Here is a 26165-nt window from a genome sequence, read left to right as displayed (position 1 = left end):
CCTACACGGGAGCATATAGCTCTATTTTTTCATAGACCTTTATCCACGTATTCATTCTTTTAGGTGATATTTATTGGGCACTTATTCTGTCCTCATGAACTTTACATTCCAGCCAGGGAGAGTGGCATCATACAGCTAATTCTTCCATTTCTTATTCAATTTCAATTATGATAAATGCTGTAATAAAAAGGTACAAGATGCTGTGAGTGTTTATCACGTGACTCAGCCTGGGGGTCATGGAACGCTCAGAAAGACGAGGAACGGGAGGGGGAAGCAGAAGGAACTGTGAAGAATGAGGTCTTCAGAATACACAGAACATGGTGAGTTAGGTGATCTCAGCTACAGAAGAGAAGCCAAATTACGCTGATGCTTATGAGCCAGTTCTCTTTTCTCTCAAATGAGACATACCAAATCTTTCTGGAAATGTGTGCTTGCAAGTGACAGAATACCTAACCCAGACGGACCTAAGGTAAAAATGGAATTTATCAGCTTGCATGAGAGAGATGAGTCTGGAGTAGCACCTGCCAAACTGGACCTAGGGGTCCAAAGAATGTCATCAGACCTCAGTGTCATCATCACTTCCTGTCTCTGCTTTCTGTTATGTCAGCTTCATTCTTCATAGGCTTCCCACACTCATTGAGAGATATTTATGTTTACATCTTCCCAGGTTCAAGTCCAGGAGAATAGAGAAATGCCTCATTTGTAGCAGTTGCAGACAGTCTCAGTGCATCTTATTGGTTCTGACGGGGTCATATGCTTATCTCTGAACCAATCATAGTGGCCAGAGACATGGAATGCTGTGACTGGCTGAGCCAGAGCCAGAGTTGAGGTCCACACATGGAGTTATGGATGGTTTCTCAGGAGGCTATACTTTATAGAAGGATGAAGGAATTCTGGGCAGCATTAACTACAGATGTCTGGTGTTGATTTCTTAAATGTTGTGTGCTTTAGTTTTCAACCTTGTTCTGCTCCAGTAAAATTGAATTTTTTGAAAAGAATTATAAACTGGAGATAAATAAATCTGTGCAAGGAAAATAACTCTGAGGCCACAGAATTCCAAGGAACTGAGATCGTTGAAATTCTATGCCCCAGAGTACAATATTTATTCCACAAATGTAGATATGGATACATTCTCACATAACTGCTGTTACTTTCACCTCCCTAATTCTGAAGCCAGGAAAGTCTGCCTGGAATCTTTTCCCTCTGATGACAGCTAATAAGGCTGCATAACTGCAAATATATTCCTCTGCATGTGGAAAATTGCATACACTACTAATAGTATTCATTTCTTGGGTTATTAGATTCTTTCAACTGAATCTCTTGGACCTTTTACCATTTCCAATTCAGAAACATCATAATAGAAATACCAGGTTTGAAAGAAAGGCTGGCCACAAAAGGTTCTGAAAGCCTCCTATATTCCTAAAACAACCTTATAATTTTGGATATGAAGATACAGGACTGTAAAACTCTCTCTACCTTGACTGCTAAGGATGAGTCACTTGATCTTGCGAGCCAGGCAGATGAGAGGCAGACAGATTTTACTTCACTAGCCAACTCTGGTCAGTTGGTAGTGGCTGAATGGGGTACCATGCTGAGAAGAATTCTGAGACCATATCCACGCGTCGGGGAAAAGCGTACTATAATTAATTAGTTCTGTCTGCCGTGAGTGTAGGCATAAAAGGAATGGCAAGTGTGCTACCTGTATGCAAGTTCTAAGCTACAAAGGTGTCCAGTTTCTTTTACGGCTTTATGGGTTCCTGTGGTGCCTTTGTTGTCAGATTCCCCTGTTCTCCTGGCTCATACTATGATCTCTTTCAGAATATTTCTTCCAACGTGCTGGAGGAGTCTGCGGTCTCTGATGACACCCTGTCGCCGGACGAGGACGGGGTGTGCTCCGGCCGGTACTTCACCGAGAGCGGCCTGGTGGGCCTCCTGGAGCAGGCGGCTGAGCTCTTCAGCACGGTCAGTGCACACAGCTGTCCGGGCTTCCACAGTCAGCCTGAACTCTGGCGTCGGTGCCCTGAGTGCCGGTCTTAACGTCCAGCCAGTCCCACTTCATGATGACACCACGTGCATTGGCGTGCAGGGCAGAGGAGGGGCTGGAGGACTTTGACGTATGTAAACTGCCTCAGCTCTCAGGGAGGCGAGAAGGCCCTTCATTACTGCAGTATTCTGGTTTTCACTGCACGCTCATTGGCTGGGCAGCAGTTTCACAGTATTATTTCCATTTAACAGAGGTGGAAACTAAGCCACAAAGAGGGGAAATGGCTTGCCCAGGGTTACACAATAAATCACGAGGCACGTTCTCACTCTCTTATTTTCCCTCTCTTTGAGAGAGGGACTCAGCTGACAGCTGAGTCATCCTCAGGATTGTCACAGACCAGGGACAGCTCAGAGAAATGTGAGGGTGGAAGCCATGGAGACTTCCCTCGTTAACCTAATCTGGGTCTAAACACTCCTAATAAGAGAAAAATATATAGAGATTAAAAATATATAGATTAAGTCATTGAGATTCAGGGCAGGGAAGAAAGTATGTTGTTCATTTTCATTTTCATAGTTTCCCTACTCCCTCAAATTTTTTTTAAAATAAATTTATTTATTTTATTTATGTATTTTTGGCTGCACTGGGTCTTCGTTGCTGCTCGCGGGCTTTCTCTAGTTGCAGCAAGTGGGGGCTACTGTTCATTGTGGTGCGCGGGCTTCTCACTGCTGTGGCTTCTCTTGTTGTGGAGCATGGGCTCTAGGCACGCAGGCTTCGGGAGTTGTGGCTCGCGGGCTCAGAAGTTGTGGCTCGTAGGCTTAGTGGCCATGGCTTACGGGCCCAGCCGCTCCGCGGCATGTGGGATCTTCCCGGACCAGGGCTCGAACCCACGTCCCCTGCATTGGCAGGTGGGCTCTCAATCACTGCGCCACCAGGGAAGCCCTCCCTCAAATTTTAAGCCAAGCAAATATTTAATACTTCCCTCTGTTTAGCTGATCCTCTTTTGTTTTCATCTTGATAGTTTTCTTTCTTCTCTACTTTTCATTTCCAAGTTTCCATCCTACAGTCTATGTATTTTAATTATTATTTTGACTGTCTTCTCTTTTTCCAGCTTTCCCTTTCAGAATTCACATAAAGTCCAAGATACTCTTGTTTTTCCTGGAATTCTAGAAAACCAGGTAGTTAGACCCCTAACTCTTTTCAGGAATGCAGTGAACATCTGGCTACAGGAGGACCCCTGGTGACATTTAAATATGCTAAAGCTGCCTTCCTGAATTGTTCTTAGTTCCTGCTGCCAGTCTCCTGTCCTATTTTTTTTCCCCAGGAAACCCCTTTTTCCAACTTAACATTATCAAATAGGACCATTTAGTGTGTCTAGTTCAGTTTGAATGCTACAGCCATCCCAAAGATGCTCAGACTTTATTCCTGCTCTATAAAATATTGTGGTGCCCCTAATAAATCCATTCTCCAGTGCCTAATGCACTCTGGTTGCTCTTTTAAGTTTCCAGTGATTAAATTAAATTATTAAATTCTCTTTGATTTTTTTCTCCTCTTTGCAAGGGAGGACTGTACGAGACGGTCAATGAGGTCTACAAGCTGGTCATCCCCATCCTGGAAGCTCATCGAGACTTCCGGAAGCTGACCTCCACCCACGAAAAGCTGCAGAAAGCCTTTGACAGCATCATTAGCAAGGTAGCGGGGGCATCCTGGCTAACAGGTCCTATAATCTGGCAGCAGGTGACCCTGTCTCAGAGATGCTTAGCCCTCCTTCCTCTCTAGGGAGTGATTTACCTTAAGGATATCATTACTGTAGCTCTCTCCTATCAAACGGAAGAGGGCTGAGAATAGACAGAGGACCGTGATTCAAACCGTGAAAGAAGGCAGCTTGAATTACTTTACAACCAGGAATGTGAAAATCTTAAATTCACTTAAGAGAAGTCCTAGAAATCTTTCATGGGATTTTTTTTTTTGCCATTATTTCCCAAGTTTATTCCATAAACATTAAAAAAACTTTTTAAAGGAGTGAATTCTGTTTGTATTAGCCACAGGAATAGAATGCTTTATAACCCAACAATAAAAGACTCCTGCCCTCTCATCTCAATGGATCCTCATGAATTACATAACTAAGGAGAGGTTTTCTTATTTTGTTCATCAGGGTCATAAGAGAATGTTTGGAACCTACTTTCGAGTTGGTTTCTATGGATGCAAATTTGGGGACTTGGATGAGAAGGAATTCATTTACAAAGAGCCTGCAATTACCAAGCTTCCTGAGATCTCTCATAGACTAGAGGTAAGACAAGTGATTGCGGGTGATTGACATTGTGTGCTTTACACAAACAGGTTAGAGTGGGTCATTACAACAAAACCAAGAGTCATGGATTCCTCATTGATCCATATATAAAGTTTCCCACTCTGCTTGTATAATATCAAGATATTAGGTGAGATCATGAGGTAAAGCAAGATAAGGATAGCTTTCCCCTAAGATTCTGTACATACTTTTCAAACTTTGTAAGTTTATATGGTGAATATTTATTTTCAGGAGCATCCAGATTCAATCAGTGTCATGTGCTTTCTTATAAACCTTTTCCAAATTTTAGTAATAGTTTTTCAGCTTGAAGTTTATCATCTTGGCTTTGAAGTCATTGGGCCAAATTATCAAATTAACCCTAGAAAATGCTGTGGTCATCCTTTCGGTGTCACCAGACAACACTTCCCACTTCTGACATGGAGATGCTTGACTAGAGGCCCGCTGTGACCTGGAACAAATGAACTCTCCCTGCTGACCAAGGAGCACCCCTCTTTGAATAATCAGAGTCAGTGTCCCATTGGGCTGGCAGCCCCAATCCAACCTGCTGTTTATATTTGATCTGTAACATAGCAGAAGAGAGCAGCATGTTCTTGGAGGAAAGGCTGGAGAAAAGGAGAAACAACATAGAGAAAAGTGAGAAAAAAAGAAGCAGACGTTGAAAGGGCCAAGCACTAAGAACTCAGGAGGAAAGTCAAGGGGTGCCCTCAAAACAAAACCATCTCAGACTGAATAACTGGGGTCCCCTGAACTGCCGACAACAACCAGAGCTTCACTTCTTTGCTTTCTTGCTATTGCTTTGAATTTATGCCCTTTCGTGGCTGTCAAACTTAAAACACTTTCATTGTCAAATTGCTCCATCCATGCCAAATGAGACAAGAGACTTTAATCCTTACTTGACCCAAAGAAGCCATGGCTCAGAGTGGTTGGGTGACTTGCCCAAAGTTGTTCAGCTCATGAGAGGAATTAGCAATTGACCCCAGGCCACTTGGTTCCCTAATATGTTTCCCCAGTTTAGTACTAGAAGCATGTATTTTATCTTCCTGTGCGCTGTGGTTTGTCCCATTACGGGAAGCCTGGTGACCTCCAAAACCCTAGGTTACAAAAGGCAAGAAGTAAATAGTTCCATGCCCCTGGAGCATCTTTAGGAAATATGATGATGTTAGTTGAATTAGATGTCAAGCATACAGTTTATAGGGAAGCATATATCAGTTTGCAATGCTGGAGTTCCTTATGTTTTTGTCTCAGGAAATGCTGAACTTGCCTCATTAGCTCAGAGGGACTTTCAGTAATCAAGGAGCATATTCTCCCTTACACTTGTTCCAAACGGATTCCCCTTCTGAGAGACAAAGAGTTGCAATATATTAAAATAACCTTTATAATCTGTTGGTTTCTCTTGCCTAGGGATTTTATAGTCAATGTTTTGGTGAAGAATTTGTGGAAGTCATAAAAGACTCTGCTCCTGTGGACAAAACCAAGTTGGACCCTAACAAGGTATGGGAAAATTGTAAAAAACAACCATCGGGCTCTGATTCCCTTTGTTCTACACCCAAAAACATAACATGACCTCCTCTGTCTGGACTCTTCAAGTCATTTCAATGCAGCCAAATTTTTTTTGTCTACGGTTTAACTATTATTTGGTTAGGTCTTAAAGAAACAATACTCAAAGGCAGGGATCATAATAGGAGCTACCAGTTATTAAAGATCATCTGTGTGCCTGACACTACATTAGACCCTTTACGTACATCATTTCATATCATCCTCCTAAAGCTCTTTGAAATAAGTGTTGTTATTCCTATTTTACAGATGAGAAAAGAAAGGGTAAGCAACTTTCCAAGATCATGCAAGTGTCAGAACCAGTATTCAAACTCAGGGTCTGTCATCCTCAAACCAGCACTTCTTTTTTAAAGAAGATTCTTTTATAAAAAATATTTATTTATTTATTTCTGGCTGTGTTGGGTCTTCATTGCTGCGCGCGGGCTTTCTCTAGTTGCAGTGAGCAGGGGCTACTCTTCATTGCAGTGCGCGGGCTTCTCATTGTGGAGGCTTTTCTTGCTGTGGAGCACTGGCTCTAGGCGCGTGGGCTTCGGTAGTTGTGGCTCGCAGGCTCTAGAGCACAGTCAGTTGTGGCCTACGGGCTTAGTTGCTCTGCGGCATGCGGGATCTTCCCGGACCAGGGCTGGAACCCGTGTCCCCTGCATTGGCAGGCAGATTCTTAACCACTGCGCCACCAGGGAAGTCCCAAACCTGCACTTTTAATCACTTCTCTTTATTGCCCTTCTATTAAAACCTTGAATCCTCAATTCAAAATATGTTGAAAAGATACAGACTTCTCACTGACAGCATTTGGTGGAGGCCTTCTTTTAAGCCAAGTGCAGGGTCATTGTGCTGTTGGAGGAATGATGAAGAGGGCTTGGACTTCAGTTTCCTCACTTTTCAAGTGAGGGTGTATTCTGTCTCACCCCCAGTTGGGTGTACTGCAATACAATTCTGATGCTCACCACCCAGAGTTGGGGTCAGACTCCACCAGTTACAGGCTCATCCTGCAGGAGATTGCCCTAACTTCACACACCAGCCTCAAGTGGGACCCCAGGCCGCTTGCACTTCTGACCAGACAAATATAAATTTGTGGGTTCCCATAGCACCCCTCAGTAGATAACTCACTAGAATGCCTCCCAGAACTCAGGAAAGGGCTACACTGATGATTATAGTTTCATGATAAAGGGTACACATCGGGCAAGATCTGGGATGTATCCCAGAGTTTCTGTGCCCTGTCCTTGTGGAGTCCAGGCATGTCACCCTCCTGGCATGTCAGTGTGTTCACCAACCAGGAAGGTCTACCAAGCCTTGGTGTCCAGGGTTTTTATTGGGGTCTCATTACATAGGCATGAGTGATTAAATCATCAACTACATTACTGAACTCAATCTCCAGCCCCCGCCTACCCCAGCAGTCAGGCTGGCCCAGAGTCTCAGATCTCTAATCAGAAGGTCGTTCTTTTCGATGACCAGCCACCATCCTGAAGCCATCTAGGGACCCACCATGAATTACCTCATGAGAATAACAAAGACACTTCTATCACTCAGAAAATTCCAAGGGTTTTTGAAGCTCTGTGCCAGGAAAGAAGGACAAAGACCAGATACTTTTTTTTTTTTTTTTTTTTTTGTGGTACATGGGCCTCTCACTCTTGTGGCCTCTCCCACTGCGGAGCACAGGCTCCAGACGCGCAGGCTCAGCGGCCACGGCTCACGGGCCCAGCCGCTCTGCGGTATGTGGGATCTTCCGGGACCGGGGCACGAACCCACGTCCCCTGCATCGGCAGGTGGACTCTCAACCACTGTGCCACCAGGAAAGCCCCAGATACATTCTTTATTATACCACAGGGTGATGCCTACCCGCTCAGCCCAGCTCACAGACAGATATGCACATGAGAGAGCTTTCTAAGCTGCTGGAAATAATGCAAGTTCAAGGTATTTTTAAGGGCTGAGGGACAGAAGAGCAGTCATCATCTGGCAGACCTATAAGATGAAGAGTTCAAACTCTTCTCTCAGTTCTGTCCTCCAGGATATTATGAAGATGATGCAAGTAGGGAGAAGTGTCCAAACCTAAGAGTTTGTTTTCCTACACATTTCAAAAGACTCACTCACTTCAGATACACTCCCTAATCTAGCCTGAAAGCAATAACTGTGGTAAGTAGCTGAGCTAAGCTTCACACAGAAATCTCTGACGTCTTTGAAAGACAGGATTGGCTGTGTGCCCACAGTGATCTGTGCGCAGCACATGCCACGTAGAGTTACCAGTGACATCTCTGACACGGTGTTCTTTTCCCCTCTGTTAAAATGCCCAAAGTTGGTTGTGAGAGTTTTAAATGAGAATCTGCAGCCAGAATTACCAGATTTCAGATTTCATCACACTCAATAGTGATTTATGGTCTGAGATCAGTGACCTCATCCATCCATTTCAGTGGGTGGGTGTTGCAGTGACTATAGTTATTGTTATTCTCTTTTTTTTAAAATAAATTTATTTATTTTTTTATTTTTGGCTGAGTTGGGTCCTCGTTGCTGTGCGCGGGCTTTCTCTACTTGCAGCAAGCAGGGGCCACTCCCCACTGCGGCGCACAGGCCTCTCACCGCAGTGCCTTCTCCCCTTGCAGAGCACAGGCTCCAGGCTCACCGGCTTCCGTAGTTGTGGCACATGGGCTCAGCAGCTATGGCTCACGGTTTCTAGAGCACAGGACCAGCAGGTGTGGCACTCGGGCCCAGCCGCTGCACGGCATGTGGGATCTTCCCGGACCAGGGCGTGAACCGGTGTCTCCTGCATTGGCAGGTGGACCCTCAACCACTGCGCCACCAGGGAAGCCCAAGGCCTTCTTTTTAAATAAGTGCTCTTCTTCATAGTATGTTTGTGTGGGTTCATGTGTGTGTGTGTACATTTTTAAAATGAAATACATGCAGTAAAATTCCCTTTTTTGGTGTTTCTTTCTATGAATTTTGACAAGCACTTGGAGCCACCACCAAAATCAGACATCGAAAAGTTCCATCACTGCAAAATATTTCCCCATGCCTCTTTGTAGTCATTCCCTCCCTCTGTTTTCAGCCCCTGACAGTCACTAATCTGTATTCTGTCTTTGTAGTTTTGCTTTTTCCAGAATGCCACATAAATGGAATTATACAGTAAATAAGTGGAATCATATAGCCTTTTGAGTCTGGCTTCTTTCACTTAGCAGAATACATTTGAGATACATCCATCTTGTAATGGTTCATTCCTTTTTATTGCTAAGTAGTATTCTGCTGTAAGGATGTACCACCATTTGTTTATCCATTCCCCACTTGAGGGGCTTTTGGGTTGTTCCTATGTTTTGTCTATTATGAATAATGCTGCTATAGACATCTGTGTACAGGGTTTAGTGTAAACACAAGTTTTCATTTCTATTAGGCATGTGCACCAGAGTGGGATTGCTGGGTCATATGGTCAGTGTAATTTAACTGTATAAGAAACTGCCACCTGTTTCCTAAGGTGGCTATACCACCATTCATTCCCGCCATCAGTGTGTGAACACTCCAGCTGTTCCCCATCCTTCTCAGCCCTTGGTGTTGTCAGTTGCTTTAGTTTGGCCATTCTAATAAACATGCAGTGGTCATAGTTGTTCTGAAAAGGAAAGCTTTGCTTCTTCTGAATAGCAGTTTGCAAACTCTCATACCAAGTTTCAGTTGGATCAGCAGCTCTGCTAGGAGGGGCAGCTGTGGACCTGACTTCACACGGGCGCACTCCTGTCCCTTCTCCCAGTCCTGTCTCTCATATCCCTGGGCTGGAGAGGAAGCATGGCCGATGGCTGATGTCTTGCCTGATGCTTTCAGCTTCCGTGGCTTTTGTGAGCGCAGAGGGGTGGCGCTGCCCCTCTGTGTTCCGCGTGCCCCCCAGTGCATCCTGGGTGGTAGTTTGCAGACCAGCTCATCCCTTACCTTTCCCCCCTCAGGCCTACATACAGATCACCTTTGTGGAGCCCTACTTTGATGAGTATGAGATGAAAGACAGGCTAACCTACTTTGAGAAGAATTTCGATCTGCGGAGGTTTATGTACACCACCCCCTTCACCCTGGAGGGCCGGCCTCGGGGAGAACTGCACGAGCAGTACCGGCGGAACACTGTCCTGACCACCATGCACGCCTTCCCCTACATCAAGACCAGGATCAGCGTCATCCAGAAGGAGGAGGTAAAGGCACTGTAGGGAGTGGGCTCTGGACAGAGGCCACCACTGAGGGAGTGGGCCTGGGTCACCTCCCAGCATAACACACAAACCTCCTTCATGCTCCTTCATGGCAGACTCGGGTGCAAATCTAAAAAGGGATGCCTTTGAAATATTATTTATGCTGGTTATCCTATCACTCTCGTGGTGCCAGGGAATCCCATTTAGGCAGCTACATGTTTTATAGCACACTTTATATTTAAGTATTTTCTACTTTAAAGTTATATCTTTAACATAAATATATGTACGCAATTATAATACTATATCTTTATATGTTAATGTTAAATTTACATGAAATATCAAAGTTTACAATATTTTTTATTAGATTTTTATATATTTAAAACCTTACATGTGATTCAGGCAGCGTTCTGTTGTTCATCGTCAGAGGCAGGAACAGCAAGTGAGCAGCCCCAAGGAGTCTGTGTTGAGCTGGAAGAGGGCTCCATGCCAGTCAGACAGGAGACCAGTTGTCTTCTAGTCCCAGCATCCTCCTGTGACCTTGCACAAGGCACTTATCTTCATTCAGTTTCCTTATCTAAATGTTGATACAGGGAAGACCTGTTTCTTTTTTTGGTTCCATGTGTAGCAGAAGTCTTCAAGTTCATTGTAATGGCACTGATGGAGAAAATGTCTCAAGCTACAAAACTGCTCAAAATTAGACATACTGTAAACATTTTACTTTACAATATATACATATGCACTTATTTGTCATTCATTTTGTGTAGAGCCACAGCCTTATCTGTGATTTAGGGTTGGCTGATCACAATTCAGCACTGTCTTTCTTGTATAAACCATATGCAGTGTCTACCCATATGCAATGTCCAGGATGTTCAGTTTGGGTTTCTGTAAAGCAGAGTGAGAGCTTAAAGATCCTTGTTAAACAATATAAGAGCAGAATGCTTCTGGATTTTTATGATTTTTTTTCCCCTAGCCTTTTACCGTTGTCTTGTGCACACCTAATAAGACAGGAATCATTTTTTTTTTATCGTGGTATGCGGGCCTCTCACTGTTGTGGCCCCTCCCGTTGCGGAGCACAGGCTCCGGATGCGCAGGCTCAGCGGCCATGGCTCACAGGCCCAGCCGCTCTGCAGCATGTGGGATCTTCCCGGACCGGGGCACGAACCCGTGTCCCCTGCATCGGCAGGCGGACTCTCAACCACTGCGCCACCAGGGAAGCCCCAACAGGAATCTTTTATAGCAACTTGCTTTCATAACATCTTGCCTAAGCATAAGCTTGGTTTTCATAGAAACAACTCTTCTTTCCACAGCCATAGATCACCAGTTTATACATTAATGAATTAGATTAGCTTATTAAAATAACAAGTGTAACAGGCATAAGCAAGTTGGTAAACAAACAGTGATGAGTTGTGGTGAATACATACCTCCCTGGCAGGAGCACAGGGGCTGAGGTTACTGGAGAGCCACCCACCAGCTTAAGTGTTCAGCAACCACATCAGAGAGTGGTTTTCACAGAGGGCAAAGGAAGCCAGAACTGATGACTCAGCTAAGAGAAGGTTTTTTTAGAAGGCATCTGCTGTATTTCTTACTGTTTTAGACTCTTGAATACTAGGACATGTCGGCACAGCACAGAAATAAACTCATGGTCCCAGTAAGAGTCCTCACAATTTTTCTGGGCCATTTGTAGTTCCCTAAGAACCTCAGTGTGTTAGTTTGTTAGAGCTGTTGTAACCAAGTACCACAGACTGGGTAGCTTCAACAACAGAAGTCTCTTGTTTTATAGTTCCAGAGGCCAGAAGTCAAAAATCAAGGTGTTGGCAGGGTTGGTTCCTTCTGAAAGACGTGAGGGAAGGATCTATTCCGGGCCTCTTTCCTTGGCTTGTAGATGGCTGCCTTCTCCCTGTGTTTCTTCACATCATCTTCCCTCTGTGCCTGTCCCTATGTCCAGATTTCCTCTTCTTGTAGGGACATATAGGTCATATTGGATGAGGGCCCATCCTAATGACCTCCTTTGAACTTGGTTACCTCTATAAAGACCCTGTCTCAAATAAAGTCACATTCCGAGGTACTGGGGTTTAGGAATTAAATACGTGAATTTGGAGGGGACATGACTCCATCGATAAAATTCAGAAGAGGTCCAAGCCAACAGAACTTAGCAACTAGCAGGTTGACCCTTAAGAGAATTCTCTTTATTAAGAATTCACCTTCAGCGTGAGTTAGAAAAGGCACACATGATGCCAAAATCTTGTGTTATGGTGGAGAAGAAAATCTTGAATGCCGTGCGCTTCTAATAGCTTTTCCCAATTATAAGTCAAGTAACTTCTTCAGCAATAGGAAAGGAAACCTAACAGTGTAGGAAAAAAACATGGATGTTGAATGTAGACATTATTGTGGTCAAAATCTGACCTCCCCACTTACGACCTGTGTCACTTACTTAACCTTACAAATCCCTCTTTGATTGCAAGGCGGAGAGAATAGGAAGTTGTTTAAAGAAGTAAATCATAAATGCATGTAAAGTTCCTGGAGCATAGTAAGTACTCAAGAAATGTTAGGCTCTTCCTTCCTCTTAACCTGTCCTGATTATTCTAAATTTCTCTGAAAGCCTTCTTAGCTGCCGCTTCAAACCCAGGTGTCCTCTTTGTCATAGCTCCAGGTTTGTCCATGGCTTATAAGACCTGACAATGACTTTCCTTACATTTATGTCTTACGTTCAGTTTGTTTTGACACCAATTGAAGTTGCCATTGAGGATATGAAGAAGAAGACCCTGCAGTTAGCAGTTGCCATTAACCAGGAGCCTCCTGATGCCAAGATGCTTCAGATGGTGCTGCAAGGCTCCGTCGGAGCTACTGTCAATCAGGTGAGCAAAACCAGCTGATGGCAACTCCTCTGGTTCTTGTTATTTTGATTCGTGTTACTATATGTCTGCACCCTCCTTTCTTGAGGTCAATGAGGAGTCTGATCAACATACAAATAATGTTCCTAAACTTAGACTGAACACTTGAGGAGGTCCCTTCTGCTTCATGTAACAACCCAAGGTAGACAAGAAATCCTAGAGATGAGTGGACCGTGTCTAAGGAGTAGCATTTTTTGGAGAAGTTGGGGCCAGTCCTGGCAATATGATCCAGATGGAGTGCTTAATCATGCCCAATTTAGGCAGAGCTGTTGCAAGGCTTGAGATAAATCTGAGAAGGCCTGTAGGAGAGAAGGGAAAGGGTCTAGGACATTGAACCCCTGGGTCAGTCACCAGATGAAACCAGTATGCCAGGAGCGTTGCTAAGCAGGAGTGACCTGGAACCGGCTTCTTGGGCCACTTCAAAACAGACTGGATCTTCTCAGATCCATTAGAATTCTAACTCCGATCTCAGCATGGAACTAATCCGGCCTCAGATGGAGGGCATACTAGCTTAGTTCTCTCTGTCCAGTGTGCTTCCTTAATTTCAGAACTAGATCTGCACACCTCCACACGCAAAAACTCAATGAGTGCCGTGACCCTTTCCTCATTTGGCACAACCGGACTCCCCAGCAAAAATTCTCTGTCCACATAATATCAAGGAGACAGAAATAGTATTTGTTACATTTCTATGATCAGAAAATATTAGGAAGCTTTTGCTTTTGTAAGTCCCAATCTTTTAATGAAAATGGAAGACTTTATAAGCCCACAACCATAGATTGCACATGTACTATGCATATCTCTGACTCAAGCCAGCAATTACGCAAAATGGTGCTTGCCACTAGGGCAGCTAGACAAATGAATATGAAAGGCTGGATCAAGAGAATCTCTATTTTCAGAAAAGCAACTCTAATCACATACCCTTTGATGTAGTATATTACCTTTCTATATGAAGGAAAATCTGTAATTAGTAGTATTTGATTAAGGAAATACATTTATACTTTTGAATATTCTCCTAAAACTGCAAACTCCTCCTAAGGGATCAGCATTTTCCTGAGAAGTTCAAGACCTTCCTTGATTTTTTGTTTTGGTCAAACTAACAAAATTAAATGTTCAAACTACGACCTCACTCCCAACATTTCCTCCCAAGTAATTTCACTTTCTTTCCAACATCAGTAATGTTATTCACTTTTCCCATCAGGGACCACTGGAAGTAGCCCAAGTATTTTTGGCTGAAATTCCAGCTGACCCAAAACTCTATCGACATCACAACAAGTTGAGATTATGCTTTAAAGAATTCATAATGCGGTAAGAGGGGAAATGGCTGGGATTTCAGTAGAGCAGTGGTTTTCAAAGTGTGGTCCCCAGGCGAGCAGCTTCAGCACCACTTGAGAAATTTGCTAGAGAGGAAAATTCTCAGATACCAGTCAGACCTACTGAGTAAGACTCTCCAGAGGTGGGACCCAGCAACCCATATTTTAACAAGTCCTCCAGGGGATTCGGATGCGTGCTCAAGTTTGAGGAGCCTGCATAGAGCAACACTACTTGCACTAGTAACTCACAAACTGTATGGTGCTTTCATATTTATCATCTCACATTGTAAAATAAATCTTCATTTTACAAAAGAGGAAATGGAGGTTCAGAGATGAAAATGATTTTACTTAAGGTCACACAGCAAGTTAGTAGCAGAGTTGAGTTCAAACCAGGTCTTCTGAATCCAAGTAGCGCATACTTCCTTCAACGTGTTGATATTCCACTGATGAATTAGAGCCTGAGAGGTTCTTGGCATTGGCAGTCTTTGTAATTTCCCATATCATACAATAACTTATTTTTATAAATGTAAAAGACACTGCCTCAAATTGAGAGATAGAGGCAAGATTCTAAAACTAGAATTTTACAAAGGTATCAATCATCTCTGCGGCAATTTCCACTGGCAGACAAGCGTCCTCTCTGCTCCTGAATTCTGCAGTAGAGCTGGCTCCAAGAGCAGCCTGTTCAGGCTGGACAGGAAGTGAATCTTGGGACAAGGTCTTGCAAGTTGCTGCAATGCAGACAGGTATACTGGGACTCCTGTGGCCCTAAAAGGAATGATTATGAAGGATGTGGATGGCACCTCACCCATAAGAGAGAAGAAGCACATCAGAAATACATGTACTAATATTTCTTTTCACCCAGGATCTTAGAGCAGCATATAAAGTATAGGAATATCTTCACTTGGCAGACGGGGATAAAGGAGGCTAAAAGTTAAAGTTTGCTAAATTCAGTGAAAACTCACCAGAATGCTAGTGTCAGGTGAGGTTCTCCTTCAGCGGCTTTGGTGAGACGTATGTAAATTTGCTATGTATAAAGGAGACATTCTTTGTCCTGCAGTGAACCTCATCTGCTTAGTAATAGGGGTGTGTGTGTGTGTGTGTGTCTGTGTGCGTGCACACTATACATATGCACATACACATGCACAGACAGAAATTATATTTATTAATGTTTTGTATTTGAATTGTTTCCTGTATTTCATAACAATTTTGACATTATGCAAAATCTAGATATTCTTCAGTAAAGGGTGCATTTTCATAAAACAAAAGGCTAGAAAAATATTGGGGAAATTTTTAAATTTACTTTCTACGTATCTTCATATAAAATGAAGTTGTTGTGAAAGGCCCATGAAGGTGGCAGTGGCCTGGGCCTCTCTGGACCTCTGCAAGGACCTGTGAAATGTTTAATGAGCACACACTAGGACCCAGGTATGATATTCGTTGTAGGAATACAGGAGCTGGGTATTCCTCTGCTCCTGACAATAGGACTTTTACCTGGCTAAATAACAAAGCAATGCAGCATGTTCTAAGAACTGTGGAGAGTACAGAAAATATAGGGCTAAGAGTTCAGAAAAGAGCAGTCAGTTGCAGTCTGGAGTGGCTAGGGAAAGCTTTGTGGGAAAACATCACTTAAACCTCGTCTTGGGTATGTAGGTGGTAGGAAGGGGGCAGCGGGAAGACAGAGGCATTACTGGTAAAGGGACCAACAGTAGCACAAGACACAGAGGCAGGGGTGTCCTTGATACATCTGGGCTCCTCTCAGTTGGCAGGAGCAGTGCATTCTGTGGGCATGCCAGCACAGGGAGGGGAGCCTGGGAAGACAGCACTATTGACAAGTGGGGCTCTGAATAGAATATAGAGGTAAAAGGAAGCTTGCTAAGAGAAGTGACTTTTTTAGTTAAAATGTCCTTATAAAATCCCTAACGAGGGCTTCCCTGGTGGCTCAGTGGTTGAGAGTCCGCCTGCCGATGGCTGCAGACCTTCCCCCTGCTGGGTGGGCTGCCGCCCTGTTCTAGGAATGCCACAAGAATATCTGTCAGTGCTTCTCAAACTTCACTGTGCAAAACAAATGACCTGGGGATCTTGTCAAAATGCAGATTCTGATTCAGTAGTTCTGGGGTGGGCCTGAGACTCTGCATTTCTAACAAGCTCCCAGGTGCTGCTGAAGCTGCCGGATGGGACCGACCTTTGAGCAGAGGCTGCAAAGCTGTAGAGGTTGCTTGATTGCCGCCATCTCACATTTTCTCCTCCCTGCCCCCTCCCCGAGGGCTTCACGCGTCAGGTCCTGCCTACTGTCACTCACCCTTTCTCCCCCCCTTTCCTCCCTTCACGGGAGGAAATGTGCCATTATTATTAACACCTTTGAACAACTATAGAGGCCAGTTCATTCATTCAGCAAACACTTATTGAGCCCATACTTTGTGCCAGGCACCCTGCTACCCGTGTGCAAAGGTGAGGTTCCAGTACAAATGAGACGAGGCTACAGGCAAAACACTGCTGCTCACTACTTCATTGTCAAAGTCAAAGTACAATGACTTTCATTCCACTTTATTTCACATGCATCAAAAGTAGTGGGTGAGGGCTTCCCTGGTGGCGCAGTGGTTGAGAGTCGGCCTGCCGATGCAGGGGACGCAGGTTCGTGCCCCGGTCCGGGAAGATCCCACATGCCGCGGAGCGGGTGGGCCCGTGAGCCATGGCCGCTGAGCCTGCGCATCCGGAGCCTGTGCTCCCCAACGGGAGAGGCCACAACAGTGAGAGGCCCGCGTACCGCAAAAAAAAAAAAAAAAAAAGTAGTGGGTGAGATTGTGGTGAAGGTTGCATAACTGTATTAATCTACTAAAACTAATCAAACTGTATATTTACGAGGGTAAATGTGATGATCTAACTTATACCCTCAGTACAAGTAGTAGGTGAGGAAACCTTCTTTTCCTCCATTGCTTAATTGCTTCTCAAGTCCAATCAGCAAGTCACAGCTTTGTAATGAATAGAGGAATTGTTTGGTCAAGTTGTTTGCACCCCTGTGTTTTCTCCCTGGAGCCTGCTCTCAGCAGAGATGATGCAGGAGTGGAAAATGTTTGAGGGTAAGACCGTTCCCAGTTTTTTTTTTGTTTTTTTTTTTTGCGGTACGCGGGCCTCACTGTTGTGGCCTCTCCCGCCGCGGAGCACAGGCTCCGGACGCGCAGGCCCAGCGGCCATGGCTCACGGGCCCAGCCGCTCCACTGCATGTGGGATCTTCCCAGACCGGGGCACGAACCCGTGTTCCCTGCATCGGCAGGCGGACTCCCAACCACTGCGCCACTAGGGAAGCCCCCGTTCCCAGTTTTGCCTTGAGTGAGCTCCAGCTTCTCAGCAGACTTGGGCTGTAGGTCGATAAGCCCAGGTTTCCAAGGTGAACATAAGTGAGCCTTCCAAGGCTGATTGCTAATAACGGAAATGTACGCTTGCTGGGTACACTGTAGCTGGGTCCTGCCACTGGGCAGTGGCCTGTCTGACTCAGCTGTAGCGGGCCTGGATGAAGCCATAAAGAACCTGGCAGGCTGACCTGCTGCAGCTGACACCTGATCCAGCCAGTCCTGCGGCTCTTCAGATGGTTGCCAAGTTGGGGCCTGGATCCCCTTCTGAAACATCTCAGGGTTTCAGAAGCCAAGATGGAGAGGTACAACATACTGTTTCCCTCCTCTGCACTGCAATCTGTGCCAGTCTGTGGTTTTACATTTTCCTCTTATATTTCTGTGTTAGTCAGCTTGGGCCACTATAGCAAAATACCACAGACTGAGTAGCTGAATAACAGACATTTATTTCTCGCAGTGCTGGAGGCTGGGAAGTCCAAGCTTAAAGTGCCAGCAGATTCAGTTCCTAGGGAGAACCCTCTTGCTGGCTTGTAAATGGCCACCTTCTCACTGTATCTTCACCTGGTAGAGAGATGAAGAAGACAGCTCTCTGGTCTCTTTCTACGAGGGCACTAATCCCATCATGTGGGTCCCACTCTCATGGCCTAATTTAAACCTTCATTCTTCCTAAAGGCCCCACCTCCAAATCCCATCACATGGAGATCACATGTGAATTTTGGGGGGGACACAAACCTTCATTCCATAACATGTGAACTTTCTCATTCCTATAAAGACTAAGTGATTTTTAAATTCATTTTTATATTTAAAGAAAAGAGAGCAGGACTTAATGGCACCAGGTCCAGGTTGCCTTTAAGGGACATAATTTCAGATACATCAGTAGAATTCCACCGCGTAAATGGTCAAAGAGTCTTAATGGGAGTTAAGGTCTGTGAAGAGAAAGGAGAGGGAATTTGCCCAAGTGGCCAAAGGAGAACCAACTGTGTGTAGTGTGGGTGGAAACAGAAGCAGTAGGTGAAAAGAGATCTGAGTATTTGGTGGGAAAACAGAGCCTGAAACATTACGAGAGGTCGCTCGAGAGCAGGTCCATAGCAGGGACGTATGAAGGACGTCTGTCCCTTTTCCAGGTCACAGGGACCTGTCTCAGTGGGCCTAGGAGGCTGGGTGGAAAACTGAGAGCCGAGGGGAGCAACACACACACACGTGTGCACGTGGTTTCCCCCTCCCAGCCCTTCTGCAACCATTCCCAAGAGGAAAAATTCCATTTCAGTTACAGTGCTATCCTGTCCTCCTCTCTTAGCGCATCTCCACCCCCGGTTCTCTTGAACAAGGTCTCGGTCCTCAGGGCTTGATGGTGCTCTCACTTCAGGGCCAGGGCACTGCGTGGGAGGGTGTCTGGGCTGACTGTGAATTCGAGAATAGTGTGCGATCGTCGGAACCACAGGCCTCTGTAACTCCTCAGGACAGAAGCCCAGGGCCCAAGGAGGCGGAAGACAGCGTAATGTGAGTCAGGCCCTAGAGACTAGCCTAGAGTTTTATCTAGGTGGACCCCACCCCCCGCTGGGTTCTGGGGTGTTCAGCAGGTCCTCAGAATCTGCTTCCAGGTGTCAGACTCGAGATTGGACACCTTCCCAAGCCCGTAGTCCCAATCTCGCCCCCTTAGGAGGAGGAAGCAGGGCCACTGTGACTTCCCCAAGGAGGGAGCCACACCGGCCCCTCTGGGGCCGCCCAGCCAAGGGGAGTAGAGGGGGCTCAGGGCGAAAGCCGGAGGATCCAGCCACGGCTGCTCCTGTCTGCCCTGGGGTGCGCTCCCTGCCCCCGTGGTGCCCTGCTCCTTTGGCCTCAGGCGCCTCCCCACCGGCAGCAGCGGGGCACCCAGGACAGTGCTCAGGTTTCCAAGGTGAAACCGCTTTGCTCCAGGAGAGGCAGGCCACACCGCCTGCACAGCACTCCTCCCGCAGCCGCTTGGTCAGGTCCTCACACGCCCGACACCATTTTATCCTCATAAACCCACTTTATAGATGAAGGAAGTGCGGTTGAAGGAGACCACGATTAGCCCAAGGTCACACAGCAAGTAAGTGGCAGAACCAGGAATTAGACTAGCCTTCCACTGAGACCGGCTGCCCTTGGGATCTGGGGTTTGGTAGAGGTCGGGCTGGGAGGGAGGAAATGCAGGGGACAGTGCTGGAGGTGCCAGGCGAGGTGGCTCTGACCAGGGGACCCTCACATCCACTGCAGCCCTTCCTGTGGAAAGGCCAGATGTTCCTTTGGTGCCCTGCCCCCAAATAATCCTTCCTCAACTTAAAGGGCCTGGACCACATATATCACTCCAGTCACGGGAGGCGGTGGGGAGCCAATCCCTCAGTTTCTTCGGTATCTCTCCTCTCACTCCAGCAGCTGTGTTTTTTCACTGGACCTTAGCTGGAGACTTGCTAAAGTGTTACCAGGAAGAAGATGAGAAATGCAGAATACTACAAATTGGGACTCGGGAGAGAATAGTTCCAACTTGAGACCAAGGCCGTATGCCTTGGATTCTAGCTGGAAGGGTCAGGGTCTTTCCTAGGCAGCATTTGTGGTGTTGGGGTTACGACTGTGGGCTCTCGGGCCTAGTTGCCTGGCTTCACATATTCACTCTGGGACTTCCCTGGTGGCACAGTAGTTAGGAGTCAGCCTGCCACTGCAGGGGACATGGGTTTGATCCCTGGTCCGGGAAGATCCCACATGCCACAGAGCAACTGAGCCCACGTGCCACAACTACTGAGCCCGCATGCCACAACTACTGAAGCCCGTGCGCCTAGAGCCTGTGCTCCGCAACAAGGGAAGCCACCACAATGAGAAGCCCACCCACCGCAACAAAGAGTAGCCCCCGCTCGCTGCAACTAGAGAAAGCCCGTGTGCAGCAATGAAGACCCAACACAGCCAAAGATAAAACAATAAGTAAATAAATAAATAATATCTACTCTGCCTTAACTAGCTGTGTGACCTTGGGCTAGTTACCCAACCTTAGTTTCCCCAACTGTAAAAATGGGGATAAAATAGTAACTACCTCTCAAAGTTAGTATCAAAAGAGTCAATTCAGAGAGCTTAGAACAGGACTTGGCACATATGAAGTGACTGATGAATATAACATTATGGGGCAAATAGAAACCAGATTGATTTACATAGGAAAGAGACTTAATCTGATTTAAATATAGACATTGTCTGCCCATGACTTGTGTGCCTCTGTAAGGTTTGTACCATAACACACAGTGGGGCTGATGAGACATCAGCCTGGGAGCAACAGGATCCTGGATTTACATCCACCTTTGCTGTTCCCAAAGGTGTATGACTCTGGACAGGGTACTTCATCTCTTTGCATCTTAGTTTCATCAACTATGAAAAAAAGCGACTGGAATATAAAATCTCTGACATCCCATCATCATTCTTATATAGAACAAATAGTTTCTGCACTCAGACTGGGTCTATCAGGAATAGTAACAATAGTAATAATAACAATAAGTGTTCTAGGTTTTAGCTATGTACCAGTACTATTCTAAGCATTTTATATATTTAATCTTTACAAAAGTTTATGAGGTAGGCTATTTTCACCATGATGTCACAGGTGAAGAAACTAAGGCACGGAAAGCTTAAGTAACTCGCCTAATGTCACAAAGCCAATAAGTAGCAAAGCAGGATTCAGAGGTGAGCACTCCAGCTCCAGAGCCTGTTCTCTCTAGGAAGTACATTCAGTTGCCAGTAACAGAATGGAATTAAGAATAGCTTAAATAAGATAGAAAATTATTTTTCTCTCATATGAAACAAGATCAGAGCTAGGCATCCCAGAGCTGTGTGGTGGTCACATAAAGTCATCAGAGACCCTGGCTCTTTCCATTCTTTTGCTCTGCTATCCTGGCTATAATATATCCATCCTCATAGTCACAGAATGGCTGCTAAGGCTCTGGCCATCACAACCACATCCTAGGCAGGTATCAGGAGTAGAAATGAGGGAAGAGCAAAATGCTACACCCCTTTAAAGAGCCTCCCTAGTGACTTCATCTTATAGCTCATCAGCCATCCCTATTTATAAAGGAGGCTAGGGAATGTAATTTTCCAGGTGGGTATACCACCTGGAGTTCTGCTACTAAGGAGGAGAGGGAATGGTTGTTGATGAAGCAACTAGTAATTTTTTGGCCATACTGAGGGACTAATAATGTGAGCTGTGCTGAAGGAGCATCACAGAGAAGGGAGGGCAAGATATGCAGAGGGTGAAGGCTGCATGACCACCCTCTCTGTAGAAAAGACACCTTAGATAGAGGACTATGAAAGTTACCCCCAGCAAAACCAGGAACCATGTTCTGGAAGCACAACTTCCCGCCCTTTTTAGTCCCCATCAGTCTGGTTTCTGTAGGACTCTGCTGAAAAATCCCAGCACATCGACTGTAAGAAAATGCTTGTGTTCAGTGAACTTATCAACAAAGGGAGCAGCAAAGGAGGGGGCTGTCTGGAATAGTGGTGTCACTGAGTGAAAGTTGCACAGTTCAGCTGTTTGTGGACCTAATGAAAATGTTACAGATAGGACCATTTTAAAAAAATGATTTGCAATGTGGTTATATGATCCTGTATACATTTCCCAAGAGATATGGCTCTTCTCTAGGAGGGAAACATAATGCATGGCTCTCTTTAGTTTATGGATTTAAATTAACATGGTGGGGCTTCCCTGGTGGCGCAGTGGTTGAGAGTCCACCTGCCGATGCAGGGGACATGGGTTCGTGCCCCGGTCCGGGAAGATCCCACATGACAGTAATTAGACCCTTTCACTCTTGTTACTTTCTTCCACTGGGGAATTTACGTCAATCCCCCCCACCCCCGCCAAAAAAAAAAAAAAAAAAAAAAAAAAATTAACATGGTGGAAGTTATTTTAACTTTAATAAGAAAATCTAGAGAATATAATCTAAATGGAAGGAAGAAATACAGAAAATGTCTATGAAACAATTTTATAAGGTATAAAATTTGTTAAAATACAAAGTTACAAAAATTCGCTCCACCTATTAATATATTTGTCTTTTTAAAACACTATATAAAAATTTAAAAATTTTTTAAGTAATTTAAAAAAAGAAAGAAAACGAGAGCAAGCAAACCAAAAAAACAAATCCACCAATGAACAAGAGCTAAAAACTATACTAAAAAAAAGAAAAAAACAAAACACTATATATATTTATAGCTATTATGTCTTCTGATAACAAAGATCACAGAGAGTATAGTTGCTTCTTCCAAAGTTTGCGGAGTAGCCATACCCAAGTTAGCAGTTCACTCCTGCAGGTCTCTTGTCTGCCAGTGTTACAAAACTGGTCCTTGAAGTCTCCTTGAAGAAACTGATTTCATTTTACACATTGTGGTAGCTCATAACTATTAGTTTAAGAGGCAATAGAAAAATAATAAGGGGTGATGTAGATTTCTCAGGATTCAAAGGCTATATACCTCCCCTTCCTACCTCTTCCTTGAAACTTTGATATGTAACCTTTGGTATCCTACAGTTTGCTTCAATTAATGTCAAACTTAAACGATAGGTGAAAATCCAGTTAAGGGCGTGGTTTTGGCTTCCAGGGTGAATTAAATCAAGCCATTCTGGGCTTCCCTGGTGGCGCAGTGGTTGAGAGTCCGCCTGCCAATGGAGGGGACGTGGGTTCGTGCTCCGGTCCGCGAAGATCCCACATGCCGTGGAGCGCCTGGGCCCGGGAGCCATGGCCGCTGGGCCTGCGCGTCTGGAGCCTGTGCTCCGCAACGGGAGAGGCCACAACAGTGACACCAGCCACAAAAAAAAAAAAAAAAAAAAAAAAAAAAAAAAAAATATATATATATATATATATATATATATATATATATATATATATATATAACTTGTAAGAACTTCAAACTTGTATGAAATGCAACCTCATTTTCTCCCCACCCTGATCTGATATTTGCATCTCAGATGTGGTGAAGCTGTAGAGAAAAACAAGCGTCTCATCACAGCAGACCAGAGGGAGTACCAGATGGAACTCAAAAAGAACTACAACAAGCTGAGAGAGAACCTCAGGCCAATGATAGAGCGGAAAATTCCAGAACTCTACAAGCCGATATTCAGAGTTGACAGTCATAAGAGGTAAGAAGAGGGCAGGGGAGGCCTCTTCCCAGAGGATAAAGGAGAGCGCTTGAGGCCCAGCAATCAGAACTGCAGAACCTCTGTGTGTGGGAGCAGGCCCTGGAATCAGAGAAGCCACCCAAGCGTGATCTGCTCTGCTTGCATCCCGCTGCCCCTGTGCCTTCTCCTTGACCTCTCCGGGGCCCCTCCACGCGGCCTTCTGCCAGCCGTCTTCCCAGGGCCGAATTACCGCCTGTATTTCTTCCGGCACAGCACGAAGGCATGGCTGCACTTTCCCATATTTACTTACTTTACTGAGTTCATGATTGATGTGCTTTACTAGTGAGTGATTTTCCTCTTTAAAAGGCTAACTGATGTTTCTTACTTCTGTTCTCTCTCCCTTCTTAATTTCAGAGACTCCTTCCACAGATCTAGTTTCAGGAAATGTGAAACCCAGTTGTCACAGGGCAGCTAAGAAAAGCTATCTTCACTCATGAAGACTGGAGGCCCTGTGACCCTGGAGAAGGACCCGCTGGAACTTAAAACAGGACATTTGCCACACAGGACATGCCACATGCTCCCTGACCAGACAGCACTCTGGAAGCTTTGGGATCCAAGTGACCATGGGAATTACACCCAAATGGGGTCTGAGCAGATCTGGGGCATTTGGGGGATGGAGGTGGTGAAGGATGGTTAATCAGGGGTGCCTGTGTATTTATTAAGCCATGTTTTTTCGCATAATTGTGCAAAACAAAGCATAAACGGCATCTCCTGCTGAGTGGTCAGGAACTGATGACTTCCTCCCGCCTGTATTTGAAGTTAACCTGAATTTAGATAAACCCAAATTGTCCAAGGGAAAATGGACAAGTTGTCCACCAACTATTCAGAGTGAACTTCTCTCCTCCCCTCTTTATGGGAAAGGAAGGTGACCTTGCTGGAGTACAAAACATTTCCAATAAAACTGTGAGGGGAGGCCTTACTAGAAATCCGAAGATCCTGAAGGCTGGAAATGTGGGGATCAATTATTTGTGAACTTGTTACCCTTTTGGTAACGGTGGACTAATTGTTGTATAGTTATTTTTGCTTCATTGTTCTGTTAGGTGGTTAATTTAACATGCATTTATAGAGGAGCACACTCGAAGCACTGAGTTAGGAGATAACGGTACTCTGAGTGACCCGCCCCAAGTTGCAGATGCTGCAGTTACTTAAATTGAAACAATTCTCCTGTAAAGCTTTGCGTTTTTTCTTATGCTCGCTCCTCCTCGCTCTTTTTCTCATCCTCTCTGGGACCAAGTTTATTTTTATAAAAGGATAATATTTCTACTTTCATTTCTGAACATTGTGCTGTCCGTCGGCATGTGTACATCAACTAAAGAATATATTCAGCATTCTTTGGACAGTGTACTTTAGGAGAAAGATGAACAAAGTAATTATTTGAGAATTAAATTATATATTTTTAATATGACTGATTACCTTGACTGGTACTAAAAATGTAATAAGAATTGCAAGCAAAATGTTTCCCTTTGCAACTCGTGTTTTTTATTTCGACAACTCATGGCTTTTGTAAAGCATTTCAGAGAAGAAGAAAGATGCATGATCATGGCCTTGGTCAAACAGTGCTATCCAGGGTCACCCCTCGTATATAATATTTAATCTTGGTGGTCATGAGAGAGAATTTAATTTGGATATTCCAGAACTTTTTGCTTACACCATCAGGTATGCATGAGTTTATATTCTGAAAGAGGACTGTTTTGTTTTGTTTTTAAATTACTAAAGCTTACTAGTTTAAGGGGCAAACTTTTTGTTTTTTAGGCATTTGGGGCAGAACTCCTTCTAAAGTATATGATATGTTTGTTTTCTTAAATGAGTACGCATGACATATTTTAATTCCATGTGTTGTTAAGTATCTTCTGTGTGGGAGACACTGGGTGAGACCAAGGTCAAACCACATTGTCACTGCCCTCCAAAGCCTCTTAGTTTAGTGAGGAAGAGCATCTGTATGGCTGTAGCCATAATACACAGCAGACTAGAACAGGCCCTGTGGAAGGTAACCTTTCCTGAGTGACTCCAGGTGGCCATTATTATCAACACCTATTATATTTTGCCTTCAAACGATAAGCCTTAGGTGGTAAGTAATGTAGGCCTGGCTTTGAACTCTAAAAGCCCTAATAATCCTATGATCTAAAATATTCCAGATTAAATGTCCCCTGCTTTTAGATACGTGTTGTCACTTTTCATTTCAGTCTCTCTTATACCGCAGCGGGTACCACTTGCTTCACAAGTGCAAGGGCTGTGTCCACTGTTGCATTTCTATCCCCTAGCCCAGAACTCAGCACACACAAGACATTTAATAAGCATAAGCTGAATAATTAAATGAATGGATGAGTGTGAATAGGCCTGCTTCTAGACCAGCACTGTGCAGTAGAAATATAATACAAGCCACATATGTCACTTTAAATTTTCTAGTAGGCACATTAAAGAAAATCGGGAGAAGAAACATGTGACAGTAATTTTAATAATGCATTTCAT

The 26165-nt window shown here is 44.7% G+C and overlaps 1 protein-coding gene across 3 annotated transcripts in view; it reads left to right on the top strand.

Moving 5' to 3' along the window:
- Positions 1–25154, top strand: part of DOCK8 (dedicator of cytokinesis 8) — a 228872-nt gene extending 203718 nt beyond the window's left edge. For all 3 annotated transcript variants that reach the window (XM_007466761.1, XM_007466763.1, XM_007466762.1), the window contains 9 exons: positions 1819–1962; positions 3542–3673; positions 4137–4271; positions 5691–5780; positions 9761–9997; positions 12703–12846; positions 14081–14187; positions 23487–23657; positions 24051–25154. In XM_007466761.1, the coding sequence (XP_007466823.1) occupies positions 1819–1962; positions 3542–3673; positions 4137–4271; positions 5691–5780; positions 9761–9997; positions 12703–12846; positions 14081–14187; positions 23487–23657; positions 24051–24111 (1221 nt within the window). In that variant the 3' untranslated portion in view covers positions 24112–25154. The remainder of the gene's footprint in view (positions 1–1818; positions 1963–3541; positions 3674–4136; positions 4272–5690; positions 5781–9760; positions 9998–12702; positions 12847–14080; positions 14188–23486; positions 23658–24050) is intronic.
- Positions 25155–26165: the final 1011 nt, after the last annotated feature.

This window comes from Lipotes vexillifer, unplaced genomic scaffold (genome assembly GCF_000442215.2).
Source record: "Lipotes vexillifer unplaced genomic scaffold, Lipotes_vexillifer_v1.1 scaffold948, whole genome shotgun sequence".
Lineage (NCBI taxonomy): Eukaryota > Metazoa > Chordata > Mammalia > Artiodactyla > Lipotidae > Lipotes > Lipotes vexillifer.
Note: the sequence above shows the minus strand (reverse complement) of the source record. Positions and strands in the feature narration are given on the sequence as shown.